Consider the following 21,797-nt stretch of genomic DNA (forward strand, 5'->3'; position numbering starts at 1 on the left):
GCTTTAAACAGTTTGAGTCTTTGTCTGCTTTTCTATTCAGCCTCATTAATTAGCCAGATTCTGACAGAACCCTCACATGTACAATAATATGTGTGTTTATAGAGAGTGAAGCTTTACACTAGTGCAGCAAATGTAATTTATTCTGATTTTATGCGACAGACCAACACAAAGCAGTGGAAGGAAAATGCTACATGGTTATAATTGAGTTTAAAAATAAAAACAGCAGACGTTTGGTATGCATGGGATTTTTGTCCCCTTTACTCCAAAACCTCTAACTAAAATTAGACTACCAGACTGGTAGAAGAGCATCTGTAAACAGCAAGCTTCAGCCCTTGCAAAAGATGCTCGGGTCTTGGCTTTGACTGGACCATTAGAACAGATGATTATGCTTTGATCTTAAGCATTCCCATGCAGATGGATGGACGTTCAAGGTCATCGTCCGGCTGGGAAGTGAACCTCCCTCCCGATCTTTTTTCTCCTCAAGACTGTCCTGTGTAACCTGCTTCCCTGACTGCTGAAGAACAATGATCCCCACATCATCATGCTTCCACCACCATGTTTCACTGTGGGGGAGGTGGGCTTAGGGTGATGTGCAGAGCTTTCCACCACAGTGTTTAACATGTAGGCCAAACATTTCATTTTGGTCTCATCTGACCAGAGCAGCTTCTTCCACATGTTTGCTGTGTCCTCTAGAGGCTTGTGATGGACTGCAGAGGGGCCTTCAACAATGGCTTTATTCTTGTCTCCCTTTCCATAAAGGCCAGACTTGTGGAGTGAACAATTAACACTTGTCCAATCAACAGATTCTCCCAGCTGTGGATCTCTGCAGCTCCTCCCGAGTTACAGTGGGCCTCTTAGCTGTACACAGTAATTAGGCTGAATACAAATGCTAGCCACACTTTGAAAGAGATTTGTATTTGTAAAAATGATTGGAAAACATGTAACATTTTTCCTTCCACTTTACATTTATGTGCTGCATTGTGTGTTCTATCACATAAAATCATAATAACTGTAAAAATGTTTGTGGAAACAAAATGAAGAAATTTGTATGATTGTTTACAATCAATTAATTTTAATAGTGATTTTCAAACAAGGAGATAAATGACGAGACCGTTGGATAGCTTCTCCTGGACACGAGGACATCTACCTGCAAAGTCTTCCTTTAAGGGGTTCTGTCTGGAGGTCTGGGCGTCTGTGGTGCAGTGGTGCAGTGGTGCAGGGAGAGATAAGTCACAGACAAACATGAGAAAAAGCTGGAAGGGAGACAGAGACAAATCTGAGCCGCACTGTCTTCCAGACCCAGCAGTCGTGGGTGGGCTAAATGGAACGCACAGACTGCTTCGCTCTGATCCACTTAGTCACACACACACGGAGCTGAGACCACGCACACATCCAGCTCAGTGAAGAGGAGCAGACAGCACTTAGCCAGTCGACCTTCATCTTCCATTTCCACTCATCATCAGATTGCCTCCCCTCTGCAAAGCTGTGCATGTGCAAGCAGTCTGAATGACCCAGACTGTACCCAGGAGACTCGTTTGGTGCTTTAATCAGATCCGAATCGCCAGAAAATCATGGCACTGACTAAAAAGGCTGGATAATACAAAATATTACATTTCTGTGATAATAAATTGATCTTTCGTAAGTCTCCGTATTGTGCCTGACCTGCAGTGCCACCATGTACTCAGTTTGTAATAACAGTTGAAGAAATAATAGCTCGAGTTATTTAAAAAGTAAATATTACAACTGCTCATGGTATCCTTCCATGATGATGAAGCTTGTTACCTTTCTGCTGCAGAGCGAGCTGTCTCTTGGTCTCAATGTCCTGAAGAGTGGCAGCCAGGTTCCTTGGAAGGCTTCCAGTGCTGCTGGCTGCCAGCAGGAGGCTCTGCTGGGCCAGACAAAGCAGGGTAACTACGTGACACTTGACCTCTTGGAGGAAAATGAAGTGACCAGCCAGTGTACCTTGGAGCTTGTGTTGCGCCCCAGCGTCGCTGCTCCATGCTGCAGAGGGGACGAGGAGCCTGACTTCGACTGATGGAGGGGAACGCCAGGATCGCTGTCCAGCTTAGAACGAAACACCTGAAAAAGGAACGAAGGAACAAATGTCAGACGGTGACGGCCGAATACTGAATAATCCCAGGTGATGGCAGACGAAGTATTTGGGAAACAGTGTTAGAAGTAAAACTGAAATGAGCTACAAGAAAACTGGTTAAAATGGTTATGCACCATTATTCTTCCCACCTGGTTAGTGATGCTGTAACACAAATGCTGGGATGTAGCAGCCAAGGCTAGAGACAGAATTTATGTTATTTATATTAAAGGGAGAACAGAGAAGATGTGATTTAAACGGCATATGTCCAAAAATCCGAAACAGCTACAGTAGCAAAGTTTAATCAGGCTGAAGCTCTCTGTAGGCTTCTGTTAATAGCAAATAAACTGCTTTATTCTGATTTCTTTTCAGATGCTGGGCTGTTTGTGAAACATTTAAATGTCAGTCAGATCTCCAGAACCTGAGCCTTCCAGCTGTATACTACCTGTGCACAGCTCTGGTCAACACCCAACACCTGCTACATTTAGTAGTATTACAGAGCAATAGACCCTTATAGCATTCTGCTGTTTACAGACAAATACTCCCAAATACAGCGAGTACAACAAGCAGACAGCAGCTAGTTAGTCAGGCTATCTGCTCAGGTAGCCGGCCTCAGGTTGGCTGTTTAACAGACATGCCAAATTAACTTGCTAGCTGCAGTTTTAAAACAGTGATCCTTTTGTTTCTGAGCCATGTTGACATGGGTTTCAGCCGAATTTTTCTTTTATATAAACGATGGGAAGTGTAGTAGTCATCTTTAAGCCTGCTGAATGGCAGTGTGCAGCAACACATGGAGAGACAGGCATGCCAGTAAAAGGACTGCAAACCAGAGGAACAGAATAAATGAGCAGTTTATAAACCGTAACTCTTGGTGCTGGTAACCAGTAAACGTTTTATCTTGTGGCTTTCATGAACCCAATACTGAGTATCGTCAGGTATCAAACATATAAGGTATAATTAAAGGCCTTGTCAAAACTAGGTTCAGGTGTTTACTCAGTTAGAACCGGGTAATTCTTTGGGCTGGCTGTTTATATGAAATGCTTGCCGGAATCCTCATCGGTGATAAAAGCTGTCCTGTCAGGATAATGTCCTAGTTAATGTAAAGCTTCTTTTCAGAGCAGCCGCTACCACCAGCATGTCTCTCTGTAAAGTCGGTAGCTGAAACCTGATTACTCTGATCAGGTTTTAATGCCAGATGTGAACACCCGGGCTTAACAATGTCTAACTGAACCTGAACGGGTCAGGTTGTATGTTAATGCTAGCTCTAAACACGGCACAACAGCCACAAGAAGTCTGTTCTGTTCAGATACATTGCTCCAGCTTTATAATGAGAAGAACCACAAAGATATGGGACACACACAAACACATAAATCCTTTTTAAAGTGAGTCAACAGGATGGTGAAGCAGAAAGGTGAGAGGCGAAAGAACTGTGCAGAAAGACTGAAGAAGGTCGTCTACCTGCAGCACAGGTCTGCGGCCTGACGGCGACTTGGCCAGCAGAAGAGGCGCACAGAGCTGTGTGGAGCCGACCATCAGCTCTTGGTACCACTGCTCTAAATCTAGCTTGGAGAGTTGAGGCCTACTGGCCTCAGACTGGTGCTGGAGAGCAAGAAAGATGAGCAGCAGACAGGTTGAGCCAGATGGAAAGCAAAGGAAAGCAGAGAGGAAAAGAAAACATTAGAAAGCATTGAAAGAGAGAAGAAACAGGGCTGAAATGTTTGTTTCATGCACACTCCAAAGCTGTGATCAGGTTTGACTTCAACTGTATTCCTAACTGCTGCACTGTTCTTCATAGCCTCCAGCTGCTGCAGTCCTGTTTTACATTCCTGTTGCTTCATTTTATGGTTCTGCTGAAATGACCCAGTTTTAAATACAAATCCTGCAAATCCTCCTTAAATTATTCTGCTGCTGGATGCAGACTTTAGGACTAATCAATATTTGAGCGGCACATAAAGGTAATGCATTTCCAACAATCCAGTGTAGCAACGCTCATGTCGCGTGGTATTTATTAAACCTGTTTGTTTTCAGAAAACTAGCAGTGGATGAAAGGTGAAAAACCTTTAATTAGGCAGGAGAAATTTAAAGACCCTTAGGCATAATGTGGTGGACCCACCTTTGAGAGCTCCGGTTTTCATCCCATCCCTCTGTATGCTCTGGCATACAGAGAATTTAATGGTCCACTCAGTGGCTGAAAACTGTTGAGGCTCTGTGACAGCAAAACAAGCCCAAATCATAAGCCCTCCACCACAACGCTGGACAACTGGAATAAGGTGGTGGTTTTCTCTGAACGTGGTGCTGTCCCAAACATCTCTATGTTGGGCTCATCTATGCAAAGGACACTGTTCCAGAAGAAGAGCGACTCTACCAGCCACAAGTTGGGCTCCTTAGTGATTTGTTTGTCGTTTCTCTTGGTCCGACCTCAGGATGAATTTACAGGGACATCAACTTCTGTGGAGGGGGATGATGCAGCAGTCTTAAATGCTTTCCACCAATGAATAATCTATTTTATTTTAGAGAGATGGACTTTGTTACAGTACTTGCTGTTGTCTTCCCTTCCTGGCATTGTGTTAACATCACACTGACGATGTGGACAAGGTGTTTGACACACTACAACTACACAGTGGCTTAGTTTTTATTAAATAAAATGATGACAGTGTGTGATATTTCGAGTACTGGAGTGTACTGGAGTATTACTTTCACTGTTGATTTTTAAATAACGTCTTACCTTAGTTAGCTAAACCAATACCATTAACTAAGCCACACAGACAGGCATTCCAGAGTCTGTTGCTGCAGCACTCCTGCAGGAGAAGGATTAAAAGATGGGAGGATAACACAAACCTCCACAGACAGAGAGAGGGAGGAGCCATGGTGAGAGGGGAGGTAGGAGAAGGCGGGGTCTACTGCTCCGGGCTGCAGGGGCTGGCGAAGCGGGGAGGTAGGGGAAGACTCCACCTTGGGCATCCCATAGATCTGATTTAACTGGCCCACTGTCACATACTCCTTCATAGAGGGAACACCCACACAGGGACAGGAGGAGACGGAAGGAGGGAGAAGAGAGGAACAAGTCAGCAAGACAAGATGAGCAGCAGGAGGGAAACAACAAAAATGAAGAAGTGAAGAAAGAAACGTCTTAAAGCAAACAAAGGCTGGATTATAACAAACACAACAGACATCACAGTTAGATTTTAGATTTCTCTCCCAGCACCTCCAACTCTCACTGACAACAACCACACTGTAACTCAAAGGAAACATTCTGTATTTATCTAGTATTTTAATCTCATTATAACTTAAAAACCAGGTTCTAGTTACCTCCATAAAACATGCATTTTTCGGTCCAAAACTTTAAAAACTGCTAAACTCACAGCAAACGTTCATGCAGCTCAACGCAAAGCACAATCTGTCTGATCAGCAGCAAACCAGCAGAGGGAGCACCATGACATGAAAATGGAAGGATGGATGGAGAGGCTGAGCACAGATCAAAAGTTAGGACAAGGAAAGGGAGACGGGGAAATGATGGTACCTCGGCGGCGCCAGCTAACGCAGCATCTACAGCAAACGCGTGGCGGTGTGAGCCGGGCTTGCTGCTGTACATCTTATAGACATCTGACAGCTTCATGTACTCCTGAGGCCCAACCCAGACCAAGCAAGAGGCAGACAGGATGAGAGGCTATTCCTGCTACAAACATTACCTCAACACACGCACACTTGTGCACACACAATAGCACACACAACATCACGCACGCTTTACGGTGGACACCTCTGAGCAAGCCAGCGTGCAGCTTCACATTGGAACTGGTTCTTGTGACAGCGAAACACACACTCTGAAAGTGACACAGTGGTTCTCTCACAGTATCACAGGAGGCTGACTAAGGTGGTCCTTGCAACAACTAGGGCTACCGTTTAAACTGTGGCTGCTGTTGTTCGGATCAACCCGGAAGATGATCGCTGAATACCAGGACGGCATATCGTAGTGAATTTGGAGCCGCAGTGTGATCAGAGGCATGTACTGTGAAGCAGGATCAGTGTGGCAACTTTACCTTCAGCTCTTACTGAGTGTTCCAAGTAAAAGCTCCAGGACCAACTAGATATCTTAGAAAAATGAACAAATAAAATGCATTGATTTGTACAGAAAAGCATCTTCAGTCTAAGCGTACTGCAGGGAATGCTGGTTTAGCCGGACAGCTCTTACATTTCGTCACGTTCCAACCACAAACTGCAATGTGTTGTATTGGGACAGACCAACACAAAGCGATGCACGACAGTAAAGTGGAAGAAAATGGCTGATCTTTTGCTGCAGTCACAGCTATATGACTTCTGGGATATGGATCTACCAGCGTTGCACATCTAGAGATGGACATCTCTGCCTGTTCTTCATTGCAGAACGTCAGTACTAACAGGTACCATTTGAGTGGAGAGTAGCTATGATGGTCAGTTTTCAAATCATGCCATGAAAGATTCTAAAAGGGAATTAGGTGTGGACTTTAACCAGGCCAATGTAACACCAGTATGCTTTGATCTAAACCATTATATTGTAGCTCTGACTGTATGTTTGGGGTCATTGTTCAGCTGGATGGGGAACCTCTGCTCCAGCCCCAAGTCTTTAGCAGCATCTAACAGGTTTAATTCTAGTATTGTCTTCCCTGTCCCTGATAAAGGAAAGCATCCCCACAGCATGATGCTGCCACTGTGGGGAAAGTGTGTTCAGAGTAAAGTGGAGTGCTAGCTTTCTGCCACATAGTATTTTGCTTCCATGCCAAAAAGAACTATTTTTGGTGACATCAGTGATTTGGTGACATTCCGATTGAATAGTGTCTTACAGGCAGCAAGGTGGAAGCTGAGATTTTCTGTCTCTATTTATCTATTTATATATTGAGGCAGCATAATAGTAACATAAGCTGCTAAACCAACAAGCTATGCTAGGCCATGCTTTCTACATGGTATGTAAAATGAGAGCAGAAGTCAGAATTGCCTGTTTGAGACAGCTCAGATGATCTTAACCATGAAACCAACCTTCTTCCACATGTCTGCTGTGTCCCCTACACTTGATGACCTGTAAATGGGACTTCTCACTGCATTCTTTCAATGATGGCTTTTCGTCTTGTCATTTTTCCTTAGGTGAGTGCATGACTAACACTGTGGATTTTGTAGCTCCTCCAGAGTCACCATTCAATTCAATTCAATTGAAAAATACTTTATTAATCCCAAAGGGAAATTAAATGTTGTAGCTCATATTATGTAGGTTTCTTCAAAGAGCCGTTGTAGATGCTGATGGCTGTGGGCAGGAAGGATCTCCTGTAGCGCTCCGTCTTACAGCAGATCTGAAGAAGCCTCTGACTGAAGACACTCTGTTGCTGTAGGACAGTCTCATGAAGAGGATGCTCAGGGTTCTCCATAATGTTCTTCATTTATGAAGAATCCGTCTTTCCACAATAATCTCCAGAGGTTCCAGAGGAGTCCCCAGAACAGAGCCAGCCTTTTTTATCAGCTTGTTGAGCGTTTTTAAGTCCCTGGCTCTGATGCTGCTTCCCCAGCAGATGATGGTAGAAGAGATCACACTTTCCACAACAGACTTATAGAAGATATTCAGCATCTTGCTGCAAACACCAAAGGACCTAAGCTTCCTCAAGAAGTACAGTCTGCTCTGTCCCTTCTTGTAGATGGCTTCACAGTTGCATCTCCACTCTAGTCTGTCGTCCAGGTGAACACCGAGGTATTTATACTCCTCCACCACCTCCACTTCTTCTCCCATGATAGAAATAGTGTTTGACTTATTCCTGTTTCTCTTAAAATCTACAATCATCTCCTTTGTTTTAGTCACGTTCAACATGAGATGATTGTTTCCACACCATGCCACAAAGCGGTCCACCACCATCCTGTACTCAGCTTATTGTCCATCTCTGATCCACCCCACGACTGCAGAATCATCCGAGTATTTCTGCAGATGACAGGAGTCTGTCTTGTACTGGAAGTCTGAGGTGTACAGAGTGAAAATGAATGGTGAGAGTACAGTCCCCTGTGGTGCTCCTGTGCTGCTGACTACCTGGTCACAACCCTTCAGTCTCACAAACTGTGGTCTGTTTAAAAAATGTGAGGTGTTACTGGACAGCTGTGGGTCCTGTGGGTCAAAGGAGGGTGGAATGTCTGTTTGGCTGTGAGCAGGAGAGGAGGATGAGAAGCTTGTTTCTGAACTGAACCTATTGAAGAATGTGTTCAGTTCATTGGCTCTGTCCAGATCTTCATCGGTCCGATCATCCTTCTGCTTGAAGCCTGTGATCATCTTCATCCCTGTCCACACATCTCTGATATTGTTTTGCTGGAGCTTGCTCTCCATCGTCTTCTTGTACACCTCCTTGCTGTCTCTTATTTTGACTTTAAGTTGCTTCTGTAAACTCCTCAATAATTCTCTGTCTCCCTCTCTGAAGGCTCTTTTTTTCTAGTTAAGCAGGTCCTTCAGGTCACTGGTGATCCAAGGTTTGTTATTGGGGAAGAATCTCACGGTTCTGGTGGGGATGATGTTATCCACACAGAAGTTTATATAGTCGGTTACACACTCAGTCATGGCATTGATGTCCTCTCCATGTGGGTGGCACAGTGCGTCCCAGTCTGTAGTCTCAAAGCAACCTTGCAGAGCTTCTTCAGATTCCTGTGACCATTTTCTCACAGTCCTCTTTATTACAGGTTGCCTCTGAACAAGGGGCTTATATTTTGAGCAGAGAAAAACAAGATTGTGATCTAATTTGCCTAGAGGAGGTCTTGCTGTAGAGATGTATGAGTCCTTGACATTTGCATTAAACAAATAAAATGTTTTGTTTTCTCTGGTAGAGCAGCTGACAAATTGTTGAAACGTTGGAAGTGTAGCAGAGGGTGAAGCATGGTTAAAATCACCAGAAATTGCCACAAAAGCATTGGGGTTTTGTGTCTGTAGCTTAACAACAACTGAGCTGATGGCATCACATGCAGTGTCGGCAACAGCGGAAGGTGGAACGTAAACTGTTGCCAAAATAACACTGGTGAACTCTCTGGGTAAATAATATGGATGAAAACTTACTGCCAACAGTTCAATATCTGGACTGCAGAGATGACACTTCACAGTAACATGTCCTGGATTACACCATCTGTTGTTCACAAGTACTGCCAGTCCACCTCCTTTACATTTGCCACTCCTCTTTAAATCTCTGTCTGCTCGTATGGTTAAAAAGCCCGGCAGAGAGACGCTGGAGTCGGGGATATGATCCTGCAGCCATGTCTCACATGATACTGCACACTCTGGCTGGGTCCTTTCTAGGGCTTGGAGTTCATCCAACTTGTTTCCCAACGATCTCACATTGCCCATCATAATCGACGGAAGAGATGGTTTGAACTTCCTCCTTCTCTCTCTTCTCTTAGCTCCTGCTCTGCATCCACGGCGTCTCCTTTTCAACTCATCAGGGATTTGGGGTTGTAGCTGAAGTATTATTTGAGCTTTTGAGATATTAATCAGCTGCTCCCGGTTGTAAGAAACAACCCCGTTGCCATGGCAATGCATCATAACAAATGTCCAAAAATAGAAAGTATTAAGAAAAATCCTCCACGCTGCCCCGCATCCGACACTGGAGTGGACAGTCGTCCAAAAAAAATTCAACTGTATCCACCACAAGAGGAAGAGATCCCAAAAAAGAATAAATCAGAATCAAAAGTAACAGAGCTACTCCAACCTGCTGCCACCTTGAGCGGCGCAATTCTAGAACCATGGGCCCTTTGGCTGCTTCTCTGATTAATGCTCTGATTGCCCGGCCTGTCAGTTTAGCTAACCCTGATTCAAACGTCTCCAGAACCTTCTCGCTGACATGTCTGCTGTGTTCCTTGGTCTTTCCGATGCTGTTTGTTCAATAATGTTTTCTAACAAACCTCTGAGGCCTTTATTATTCTGAAGTCAGACAGCTATTATACACAAGTAAACACTATTTACTATTTAGAATGACTGCTGAAGACAACTGGTCTTTATTTAGGGGTATCAGAGTAAAGTGGACTGAATACAAATGTATGCCACGCCCTGCTGTTTGTAAGAAATGTTGAAAACATTATGATTTTATCTTTGTTACTTTATGTGGGTCCCACACATATTCCTAATGAAATACTTTGAAGCTTGTAGTTTGAATACAGCAATATGGAAAAAGGTTCAAGAGCATTATTGCATGGCCCTCAGTATTCAGATTTGATGCCAAATCAACAACAAATAGAGAATCTATGTCTGCTTAATGAGAGAATAACCAGCATGAAGACACAATTTAGTCAGCATCAGCTCCACATAAGCAAAGAGCCACTCTAGGTGTGCTGACCCCATTTCACAGTACAGGCCAGTGCTTAGTGATGGGTGAGGGACACACCACAACATGCAGGAGTCATCAAGTCAGTTACCTCTGTAGGCCTGCTGGGGAACAACTGACAGAGGGGGGAGGGATATAAGAAGGAAGGAGAGGCTCCACACAGGGAGGTCTGGGAAGAGCGGACATCCCCCAACAACAGCTCAGCGTCGCTGACATGGAGCGCTTCCTGTTTCGACAGGTCAGAGGAAGCTGCTTTTAGTGCCCAAAGTAAAGGTTTAGGACTTTCCAGGTGACTTATTTCAGTTGGACCTTCAGCGACATGTAACATTCAATAAATCATTAGCAATAAAAAACAATATGACTTGCTCGCAGAAATCGTTAATCTTTTAGATCCAGTTATCACAGACTCTGCACACCAACACTTTAAATTCCAGGTGCTGTGAATTTAGGAGAGCTTCCTTGGAGGCATTCTACAGTCTGTGGTCAGGAGCGCTGAGGGAAATGAGTGTGAAATGAGCCACGGTTTAAATCTAAACGTTTAGCCTTTCACCCACCTCTCTCATGGTAGTGGAAGACTTGGGAAAGCTCATTCCTCCAGTCAGGCAGTGGTATCTCTTCTCTAGAGCGGACAGTCGCTCCTTCTCCTGGAAAATCACATTAGAACAGAGTTTAGACCCAATCACACCCTGGCTTTGGAGTTTTTTTGCTCTGATAAAAGCCAGATTTAGGTGCGAAGGTGAGTCCATGCGTACTTTTTGGAGCATTTGCAGCGTGAGCGTCCGGTCTTTAGCCAGCCGCTCGTACTCCTGAGAAGCCTGTTGGCCAAGCTGGTTGGCCTGGTTCTCCAGAGCAGAGACCTTCTCCTACACAAGAGAAGAAGAGAACCTGTCCCTCAACACAAGCTGTGACAGAACAATAAGAAAGGGTTTTCTAACTTTGGCTGGACTGTAATGATAAACACAGTCGTTTATCAGCTAAACAGTGCAAACTAGGCCCAGTGTCTCCTGCTGCACTTGTTCTACTGTTACACTGTTTTAAAGGTGGTTTCTGCTAAATGAACAATCTCGGGTGTTCTTGTCTCCCTGATGTGTCCTCACCTTCCTCTTGGCCACGCTGGAGTGGTACTCTGCCTTCTCCTGAAGAAGCTGCTGGCTGATGGTCTCCCTTTCCTCCTCCAGACTGCTTTCTCTCTCCAGCTGCTGAAACTCTAGATCTTCAAACTTTTTGGTCCCTGCTTCCAGTGTCTCTCCGTCCTAAGTGAGCCCATCAGAACACTATGATTGTAACAAACATGCTGCAGCCCGATGGACTTAACTAAGGCATCTAATGTTCTCTGTCTAGAGCTGCAGTTAACAGGAAAGCAAAACCAACTGGAGTTTCATGAAACTAGCACCAGTTCTCAGTCAGACAAACAGCACAAACACCTCATACCAGCTTTCAAGCATGGTGGTGGAGTGATGATGATATGGGCTTGATTCAAAGCCACTGACTTTCATTCTTGTATATTAAATTATGTTAGAGTGAACATGTAAGGATATGTAAGATGTATTTCTACTGCAGCATAGAAACAGTCCCAAATTAGCCCCTTCATGCCTTTCTATGCCAAATCTTAAAATGAGCTCATTTTAGATCAACACATATCGCTCCATGTCATTATTTAAAGCAAACTAAACCAAACCTAAGTTTTAGTTTAAAAAATGAGCCCATGCGTAGCAGAAGCCTGCTGCTGAAGTTTACCAGACAATCACCTCTATAAAAGCAGGAACTCAGCAATCTGCTGCTCTGGAGCAAACAAGTAAGTCCTGACAAAAGGCCAAGATTGAAAGATATCAGCAATAACTTTAGAAATCACCCCAAAATCCATCAGCTCAAGCCTCATTTAGTTAGTCAAATTTTAAAGGATCGGGACAGAAAACCTGAATATTGTGGCTTTTTTTATAGTTACAGGGGAATTTGTATTTTGTCTAAAAAGAATATGTTGCATCTGAATGAAGCACAAGACTTCTGTAACATCCTTTGAACAAATGAGACCAAATTAGAAACGGCAGAGCCACAATTTACACCGTCCAGTGTTGGAAGAAAGTCAAACAGCACATCAGCATAAACACCTCCCACCAAAGTCAAGCATGGTGGTGGAGGTGTCATGATTTGGACATGTTTTACTGCCCCCGACTCCAATTTCTGTGTAAATGAAACCATTTTTCATTAAAAATGGGAGGCCAACAGCAGAAACTGGGCCCCAAATGGACCTATGGATTCGTTTATCAGCTGGTCATGAACAAATTTCAGCAAGATTGAACGCAAATTTATTTTCTGTTCTTAATAATACCACTGCCTTTGAACCGCTGTTCATCTTAAGCTTAAATTTGCCTTCAAACTGATGAATGTTAATTTTTTCCAATCTTTCTGAAGCAGAAAACCTTAAAAAGGTGGGAACCAATAATAATAATCATAATAAGGTATAAAGTTCATTTACGTGGTACTGAATATAGACCTATAATAAATCTACAGCACAGAAAAACAGAATATTATTTGAAATGAAGTGATACACTGATATAAAGAATCTATAAAGCTGAGCTTCAGAGCACATCTAACTAAGGTAACCCAATCTGAAGCTCAGTTGCTGAAAGCTCTACGTTTTATAGTAAGAAGGGATCCATGTCTTATAAAACTCCTGAAACTGCAGACAGACGAGAACGTTAGTTCCGATGATTACGATCTAAGAATCAAATGGGTCTATTTTACAGGAGATCCAAAGAAACAACTGAACTCCAAAATAGCTGAACACTGAATAAAGAAGTCCAGACTCTTTAGTACTAAGCTCTGTGTTCAGGGTTTCTCCTGCTTGGCATTTCATCTTTTCTCACCACTCAGTTCTCTCCCGGTTGAGATCGAAGCAGCTGTAAACAAGCTCACAGGGCTTAGCTAAATGCTGGACTGATGAGACGTTTCCATAAACAAACTGAGACTGCAGTAAACCTTCCACTTCCTTATTGCTTACCTTCATGATACGCCGTAAGACAAATGAGGCAGAATCAATATGAACCAAGTGATGACGCGATTTCCATAAAAGCAGCTATGAGGTGAGAGCCAGCAGAGGTAGAAGGGATCCACACAGGACCCATGTTAATTGATTAGTGAGCAGTTTTACAAATGATGTTAAATCACAGCGAGGATACAAATCAGAGACAAGCATGCTGGACAGTGGGGCTGCATGTAGGTTTACCAGATTACATGTGTCTCGGTCCTAATGTGACTGCTCCAATGGTCAGTGGGAATATTGTGAAGGGAAGTCCATTTCCCTGCAGCTAGCTGCTACAGACAATGTTCGAAGGGGGTTTCTCAGAATTACCCAGAAAGCAAGTGTGTGTGTTATTTTTTTAACATTTTATTCTGGCGATGACGTAACTGTTTCTAAACCTCTACAAATCATTTTCCCAGCTTAGGATCTGCCACATGAATCTGATGCAGTGAGAGAATTTAGCCCCTGATGGACAGAATACATCTAATAATATGCAGGATTCATATGGATGAAATGAGATCCAATGATATTAAATGCTCAAAGTGAAGTTTGTCTCACAGAGACATTCAGGTACTGTCAGATTGGGACTTTATCAGAAGAAATGAGTCTAAGCTTCATCTAAGCCCCAGATGTGAAGGTGGGAGCTTTAAGCTTGATGCTGTGTATCTATATCTTATTTTGTAGCATAAGAGGAAGTAGGTTTTGAGTTTCCCTGTTGTGCTGACAGTTGGCCATTTACGACAGCTCATTAAGCTGGCTGACAACACTCAGTTACGAAAGCGTTGAAGAAGCCTCTGCCCCTTCAAACTGTTTTTTAATGAGTCTGAGCTCCTTTATAAGATTCAAAACATAAAGGCTCTGTTCACATCAAAGGTCTTAAAGGTCGATTCTTTGTTCCTGAGACCGTCTGGCTTTGTGTTGTTCACAGTACAATTTTAATGTGATCCTCATCAAACTCAGTTTATGGCCCTGAAGCGACCAACATGTGCAGAAGAAGATGTGAGGTCATACACAGCTCGCTGATAACAGAAGTAAATACTGACGCCACACATGTCAGCATCAATATGGAAGCTGTTATGCAATCGAGCCCAAAAAACTCACAACAAGCTCCATCACTGCTAATGTCATGCTTCATTTGTGCATTTGATCTTACAGACTGAAATCGCTTTGAAAAACGTCAGATACGAGTTCCGATAAGGACCACATCTGAAAGTGGTCTGGGCCTGATTTAGGGAGAAAATTTGATTTCTGTTGTTTAGACTGTAATTTTAAAAAAAGCATGAGAAATGGGTCACATATGGGCAGAAAAGGTGGATTTGGGCCAGTATTTCCTGCAGTGTGAACGTAGCCTTAGAATGATCAAATCTGAACTGGATTATTGTACACTGAACAGAGATTCTTGAAAACGCGGCTTTGAGACATATCCAACTCTTAGTAACCCCTTATAATTTACGTTTTGACAAAAGTCATCACAATATTAGGTCTGATTAATATCTCAGCTCCAGGATAACTTTTTTTATCAAAACAAAGAGCGGATGCTTCAGCTGCAGCTAAAACAACATGGTGCTGCACCTAATATTGATGGAGAAAGTTTGGATGACATTGATGATAAATGTTATTTATATAATAAACTGGATTCTTAGGTTAGGGTCTGTTCAATGACCTAAAGGTCATGTGAAAGGAAGCCAAAGACAAACTCTGGTCCCATCTTGTAAAATTCACACTGAAAAATAATACAGAAGAGCTACAGCAGGTAAATCTGACAATATTTGGACACCCAGCTGACATGTTCAGTTGCCATTTGACTAGTCAGCCTATGTCTGACGGGGGACTAGATCACCCAGTGTTGCTGTTTGCTGCAGGGATGCAACCTCTGCTTGTTGATGCAAGTGTGAAGGCTGCAGGCTAGAGTTGGTAGGTGGGGAGGATGGGGTAGCTCCAAATCGATTGAAGACCCACCCTTTTGAGCTGTTCCTGTAACTGTTCCCGCAGGGACTCGGGACAGTTATGAAGCTGGTTCTTCAGCTCAGCATAGCCCTCCTGGAGTCTCTGCAGGGCCCGGCGCTCGGCCTCAACATTAGCTCTCTCCTAGAAAGACACGACACACACCCACACACACACAGGATGGATGGACGATTGGGGAGGATGAAAGAGAGAGAGAGAAAAACACAGCTCAAAATCCACACCATGCAAATAACAAGCTGTAAGGTGTTAGCACCTGTCATTAAACTAACGACACAGAACTAGGAGATCCAAAGTAAATAAACAGTGCCTCCCAAAAGTATTTATACCCCCTGAACAAAATTTAACAGTCTAAGCTGCATGCAAAACGCGATGAGAGCTCACCATGTACACAACGTCCCCACAGTGAAAGACGATGGCGCAGCATCATGCTGCGGGATGCAGGGCTAAATAAAGGGATTGACGCTGTAATCGGAGTGAAAGGTGGTTCTACAAGCAGAGTAAAAACAGTTGCTACACTTTTCACATTTTTATTTGTAAAACATTTTCAAACCATGGATCACTTTCCTTCAACTTCACAATAAGATAGCACTATGTGTTGGTCTAACACATAAAATCCCAAGAAAATACACAGACGTTGGTGGTTATAATGAGAAAAATGGCGTATAAATACTTTTGTCAAGGCACTGTAGATACCAGTTAACAACAGTCTTACTTCCACTACCCACAGAACATTTCCCCATCAGATGTGTTCCAGCTAAACTGCCTCAACTCTCTTGAGTGCTGCTCCAGTTACATCCTCAGGAATTAGTCCTCAGGAAGCGATCCATATGTCCTTTGCTGTTATTGGCTGTGCTCAAGGTACACAAGACTCAGAACTTGACTTCAGTGTTCCGGATCTGATCTGAAGAAGCATTATTCTCACTTTAAAGTCATCCACTACAGCAACCGGCTTTCGTGTTTTCTTCTTCTAAGGTAAAACTTGGAGCTCAAAGCTGCTGTTGATTCATTATTGTACCAGGATGTCAAAACTCTGATGAAAAGTGGAGATGCTTTCTCTTAGAAAAGCAGACCAGCTCAGGCCAACAGAGAGCATATTAGAATATGTACATTTCCAGGTCTTTTTCATAACACTAAAGCACTAAGTGCACCAGAACATCCTAAAGAGAAAGGTTTTTGTCAAACAGTTTGTGAAGAAGCATGGGGGTCAATTTAAAAAACGTTTCTGTAAGTTCTGAGGAAGCAGAGGAAGAGTTCAGGGTTATTTATTGAGAGGTTAGCAGGGTCAGGCAGCAGAGAAACATGCAAGGGAGGTCAAACGAGTCCTTCATGTTACCCTTTATAGTTTTATAGTGGATGTACATATTTCTCCATATTTGAATGAACACAGAGCAGAACACTGCAAAATGCAGAAGAACAGCTATGGACCAGAAGGTTGTTGAGAGACTGAAGCAGTGCAAGCAGTGAACACATTTATGTATTTTGACTTTTTCCATGGCAAAAACGGCACATCTGTTGGAAATCCTAACCCATCTGTATAGACCAGGCCCTGTGTACCTTGTCTTTCTCCCTCTGGATGGCGCTCTCCAGCTCCTCCAGCTTGCGCTGCAGCTGACTGACAACGTCCGTCTCTGCCTCTATCTGGTCGAGCTCGGCCTGCGTCTCACCCTGCAGCAGGGCACGCTCCATCTCCGCCTGAAAGAGTTAGGCACACCAAAACTCACAGTGTCGTCAGTGAGCGATGAGATGAACGTTATTCTGAGCACTTAACAGATAACTGTAGTTATAAGTAGGCCTCGACTCAAAGGTTAAACTCATTTCCACTGGATTTAACTTCAGACCGCACCTCTTGTTCAGACTCCTGGAGTTGTTGTTCCAGCTCTGTGAGTCGAGTTTTGAGCTCGTCGATCCGAGCCAGAACACGGACCCTCTCATCTTCCAGATAAGCCAGCTCTGAACGACCTGCGCTGGAAGAGTCCTCATGCTGCAGGGGTCACATGGTAACGTTAAGGAAAAAAGTTGAGACAGAAAGAAGAGTTTCAGTGATTTATTCTTTATAGATGTTTTACTTCACTGACTTTCTTTGAAGTGTGTGTTTGGTCATGTGACAGTGATGCAGCGCAGGATTGTGGGGTGTTTAACTGAGGCAGGGAAGCAATGTCAGTGGTGTGGTCGTTTATTCGCGGTGTTGAAAGGGTAGGGAAATATATATGTAATATCGGTAAACATTGGTTACCGGCTGTAAAACCAATATTAATATCGAAGATGGAGATGGGCCCAGATTTTCATATCGGTGCATCCCTATCAGAAACCAATTAAACTGTGAGCGCCATGTTTACAGTTAAGCTCACTTTTTTCGTCTGACTAATTTAAGACCAGAACAATAAACAAACTGAGCTTTATCTAAATAGGAAGGTGGCTCAGCACTCAAACAACAGTTTGTTTTAAAGCCACATGTCCCACTGGGGATGTGGGTTAATGTACCACCAAGCTGCTTCTACCAATGCTGTAAATCCATAAAACCTATTGGTGACTTCTTTTCTAAAGTCTGTCTGGTCTTTAATGTCACCGTGTGTTGTCTGTGTGGGACAGTTTCACACAGTTAACACAAAATCTCACTTTGGGAAAGCCATGACATGGTGCTGAGGTGGCTCTCTAGCTGTGGAAAACCAGATGGGATTTTTTTTCCCCATGGAGGAAGTCAGAACCAGCTCTGGTACCAGCCCCAGTTTAACTCTGGAAAAGCTTGGATACCGAGGCTATATCAAACAAAGCTGGAGAAGCGGAAATGGGCAAAGGATGGTTGAGGCAAATGTTTCACAAAGAAATAATGAAAATTCTTTGCAGATCTCTGTAGAACATAAAATACCATAAAACCACTCGAGGGTTCTGGAGGACGTTCACGGCTTGACTGAGAAACGTAGAGAGAAAAGGAACGCCATTTACAGTGGCTTGTGAAAGTATTCATACCCCTTGAACTTTTCCACATATTGTCACATTACAACCACAGACATTAATATATTTTATTGGAATTTTATGTGAAAGACCAACACAAAGCAGTATACAATTGAGAAGTGTAAAGAAAATTATATGATTATATAATATATAAACATATAATATAAACAAAAAAATGTTTTTACAAATTAAAAACTGAAAATGTGGTGTGCAAAAGTATTTAGTATTTGAGTGCAACCAATTGCCTTTAGAAGTTGCCTGATGGTTGCTAATGACTAAATAGAGTCCACCTGTGTGTAATCTAATCTCAGTACAAATAGAGCTGCTCTGTGACGGCCTCAAATGTTGGTTAAGAGAATATTTGGGAGCAAACAGCAGCATGAAGTCCAAGGAAAACACCAGACAGGTCAGGGATCAAGCTCTGGAGATGTTTAAAGCAGGCTTAGGCTATAAAAAGATTTCCCAAGCTTTGAACATCTCATGGAGCTCTGTTCAATCCATCATGAAATGGAAAGAGTATGGCACAACTGTAAACCTATCAAGACAAGGCCATCCACCTAAACTTACAGGCCGAACAAGCAGAGCACTGATCAGAGATGCAGCCAAGAGGCCCATGGTGACTCTGGATGAACTGCAGAGATCCACAGCTCAGGTGGGGGAATCTGTCTACAGAACAACTATTAGTCGGGTACTGCATAAATGTGGTCTTTATGGAAGAGTGGCAGGAAAAAAGCCATTGTTAAAAGAAAACCATAAGAAGTCCCATTTGCAGTTTGTCAGAAGACATGTTGGGGACGCAGCAAACATGTGGAAGAAGGTGCTTCGGTCAGAAGAGACCTAAAATTTACTTTCTGGCCAAAATGCAAAATGCTATGTGTGGCGGAGAAATAACACTGCACATCACTCTGAACACACCATACCCATTGTCAAATATGGTGGTGGCAGCATCATGCTCTGGGGGTGCTTCTCTTCAGCAGGGACAGGGAACGTGGTCAGAGTTGATGGGAAGATGGATGGAACCAAATACAGGGCAATATTGGAAGAAAACCTGTTGGAGTCTGCAGAAGACTTGAGCCTGGGTGAAGGTTCACCTTCCAGCAGAACAACGACCCTAAACATAAAGCCAGGGCAACAATGGCATGGTTGAAAACTACATATTAATGTGTTAGAATGGCCCAGTCAAAGTTCAGACCTAAACCCAATCGAGAATCTGTGGCAACATCTGAAAACTGCTGTTCACCAACGCTCTCCATCTAATCTGACTCAGTTTGAGCTGTTTTTCAAAGAAGAATGGGCAAAAATTTCAGTCACTAGATGTGCAAAGTTGGTAGAGACGAACCCTAAAAGACTTGCAGCAAAAGGTGTTTCCACAAAGTATTGACTCAGGGGGCTGAATACTTTTGCACACTGCCCTTGTCGTGAAATGAAATCATGTATAATTTTCTTTTCGCTTCACAATTGTATACCACTTTGTGTTGGCCTTTACATAAAATTCCAATAAAATATATTAATGTTTGTGGTTGTAATGTGACAATATGTGGAAAAGTTCAAAGGGGTGTGAATACTTTTACAAGCCCCTGCATCTCTGAAATTTATTTCTGGTTTGAAATGCAGGACAGCATATTAATGAAGACAGTTAACCACTGCTGGGGTCCTTCTGCATAGAGTCTGTATGTTCTCCCCGTGCATCGGTGGGTGATGAATGATTGAAGTTAAGGAGCATTTGATTTTTCTTATTTAGCATCCCAACTTATCCCTGACAGTCAGTGATGACTGTGTGAGAAATGTTTAAGAATACTACAGAAGTGAAGAGAACAATAAGTGTAAATTTATGAAAGAAAGTGCATCATTAATGAGTCGCATGCAAGAACAAGCACAGGCAGAGGAGGTTCCTAATGCTGCTGGACCACACAGACCACACATAATACCAATTACTAAGAACTACGTCATTTTAGGATTTGTGAAAATTCTAAGAGTTTTGCAAATATTCGGGTCCAATCTGTGATACTGTGAGATTCATTTACGTCACAAGTACAACAGATAAAGAGACATCATGAGAATTAGCCTGATTTGCACGAATATTGTCAAGAATTCAGTACGATTTACAAGAATCTATTAGGAATTTGGCACAAACATTAGGAATCAGTGAGGAATATGCTGAATGCATCAAAGATTCAGGTACGAATACAATTGAATTGGTTAATATTATTGACTTTTCCACAAAGGTGCACTAAACAGTGATGAGTGACTGGCAGGAGTGAAAGTTATTTACTGATATTTAGAAGTCAAAATGTTTTAAGGGAAGTGATCATTTTTGTAGAAACTGAAGTTCTTGTTTCAGGACAAAAAATGTAATAAGAATAAAAAAAATAAACTATACTTTGTTTTACATTTCTTAATTATTTTACAGAGCTTTTAATTATTTTGTTGTTTTATTTTTTTTAATTCATTTGTTTCCCAGGGGTGAAGAGAGATTTGGGCAGGTTTAGGGGTTACAACGGCCCTGAGAGGTCAAGACACTGCTTCACAAATCTCAGATTGACTTCAGAACACATATTTGTTAAGAATTACAGAGATCTACTGGATTCAGACGTTCAGCAACAAACGTTCTAACCGCTCAAAACGTTTGCAGTGAGATCCAGGCGGCTCCAGAACTGTAAGAGATGACTAAGAATAAATTACGAATGAGCGATTCAACTAAGAATGTTGAGATGTTGAAATTCTTGATGATACATGTTATTCATGGTCTGTGTGGAGTAAAGGCTTTAGACAACAGTCAGTCTGTTGGCTCTGAAGGCCCTTGAACCACACTGCAGAAAGCAGAGTTGCAGCAGAGCCATGCACAGCTGCTGACCACGCCAATGCCTCAGCAGCTTGCAGACGGAGCATGTATGCTGGGAAGTAAGCATTCCCCCTGACCTGTCGCTCTCCATTGTGCAGCGCTGACGGTGTGCCGGGAGCAGGAGTTGTCCTCACCTCCTGATGAGTGCTCTCTGTGCTACTGCACTCTTCTTTCAGGTTCTCCTCGTCAATCTCCCTCTGTCTCTGCGCCAGGCGGAGAGCAGCCGCCGATGCTGGCGTTCCTCCTAGAATATTCTCCATGGACGGCCTTCGCCCTGAGCAGTCGGTCAGACTCCCAGGGAAACCCATCCTCCCTGAGCCCAGCGGGTCCAGCCCAACGCTCTCACCTTTGTTGTACTCTGCACAGAGGGTCAGGATGGTCTCCAGCCGCTGTCTCTCCTGAGGAAGGATTCAAACACAGTCGAATAAGAAACACAGTTGGAAATGCAACCAACATAAACTCTAAGAAAAAAAGACTGGGTCACAATAAGAACCAAACCTTGTGTAATAAAAGGCCAGTATAAGTTTAATATCTCAGCATACTGACCAGACATAACACATGTGGGATTAGTGTCTCCCTTCTCAGCTAGCTTTAGGTTACAAGCTCTCATTAAGTCCCCAA

General features: G+C 43.1%; 1 protein-coding gene across 10 annotated transcripts in view; it reads right to left on the bottom strand.

Moving 5' to 3' along the window:
* Positions 1-21,797, bottom strand: part of phldb1b (pleckstrin homology-like domain, family B, member 1b) — a 126,047-nt gene that overhangs the window by 17,260 nt on the left and 86,990 nt on the right. For 3 of the 10 annotated variants that reach the window (XM_047391665.1, XM_047391663.1, XM_047391672.1), the window contains 12 exons: positions 21,254-21,574; positions 17,226-17,363; positions 16,937-17,074; positions 15,377-15,505; positions 11,493-11,648; positions 11,148-11,258; positions 10,950-11,039; positions 10,487-10,621; positions 4,928-5,089; positions 3,548-3,688; positions 1,963-2,079; positions 1,783-1,885 (listed from right to left, as the gene is read on the bottom strand). In XM_047391665.1, the coding sequence (XP_047247621.1) occupies positions 1,783-1,885; positions 1,963-2,079; positions 3,548-3,688; positions 4,928-5,089; positions 10,487-10,621; positions 10,950-11,039; positions 11,148-11,258; positions 11,493-11,648; positions 15,377-15,505; positions 16,937-17,074; positions 17,226-17,363; positions 21,254-21,574 (1,741 nt within the window). The remainder of the gene's footprint in view (positions 1-1,782; positions 1,886-1,962; positions 2,080-3,547; positions 3,689-4,927; positions 5,090-10,486; positions 10,622-10,949; positions 11,040-11,147; positions 11,259-11,492; positions 11,649-15,376; positions 15,506-16,936; positions 17,075-17,225; positions 17,364-21,253; positions 21,575-21,797) is intronic. The other 7 variants (XM_047391664.1, XM_047391666.1, XM_047391670.1 and 4 more) reach the window with 7 other exon arrangements.

The sequence above is a fragment of the Girardinichthys multiradiatus genome, chromosome 18 (assembly GCF_021462225.1).
Source record: "Girardinichthys multiradiatus isolate DD_20200921_A chromosome 18, DD_fGirMul_XY1, whole genome shotgun sequence".
Taxonomy (NCBI): Eukaryota; Metazoa; Chordata; class Actinopteri; order Cyprinodontiformes; family Goodeidae; genus Girardinichthys; species Girardinichthys multiradiatus.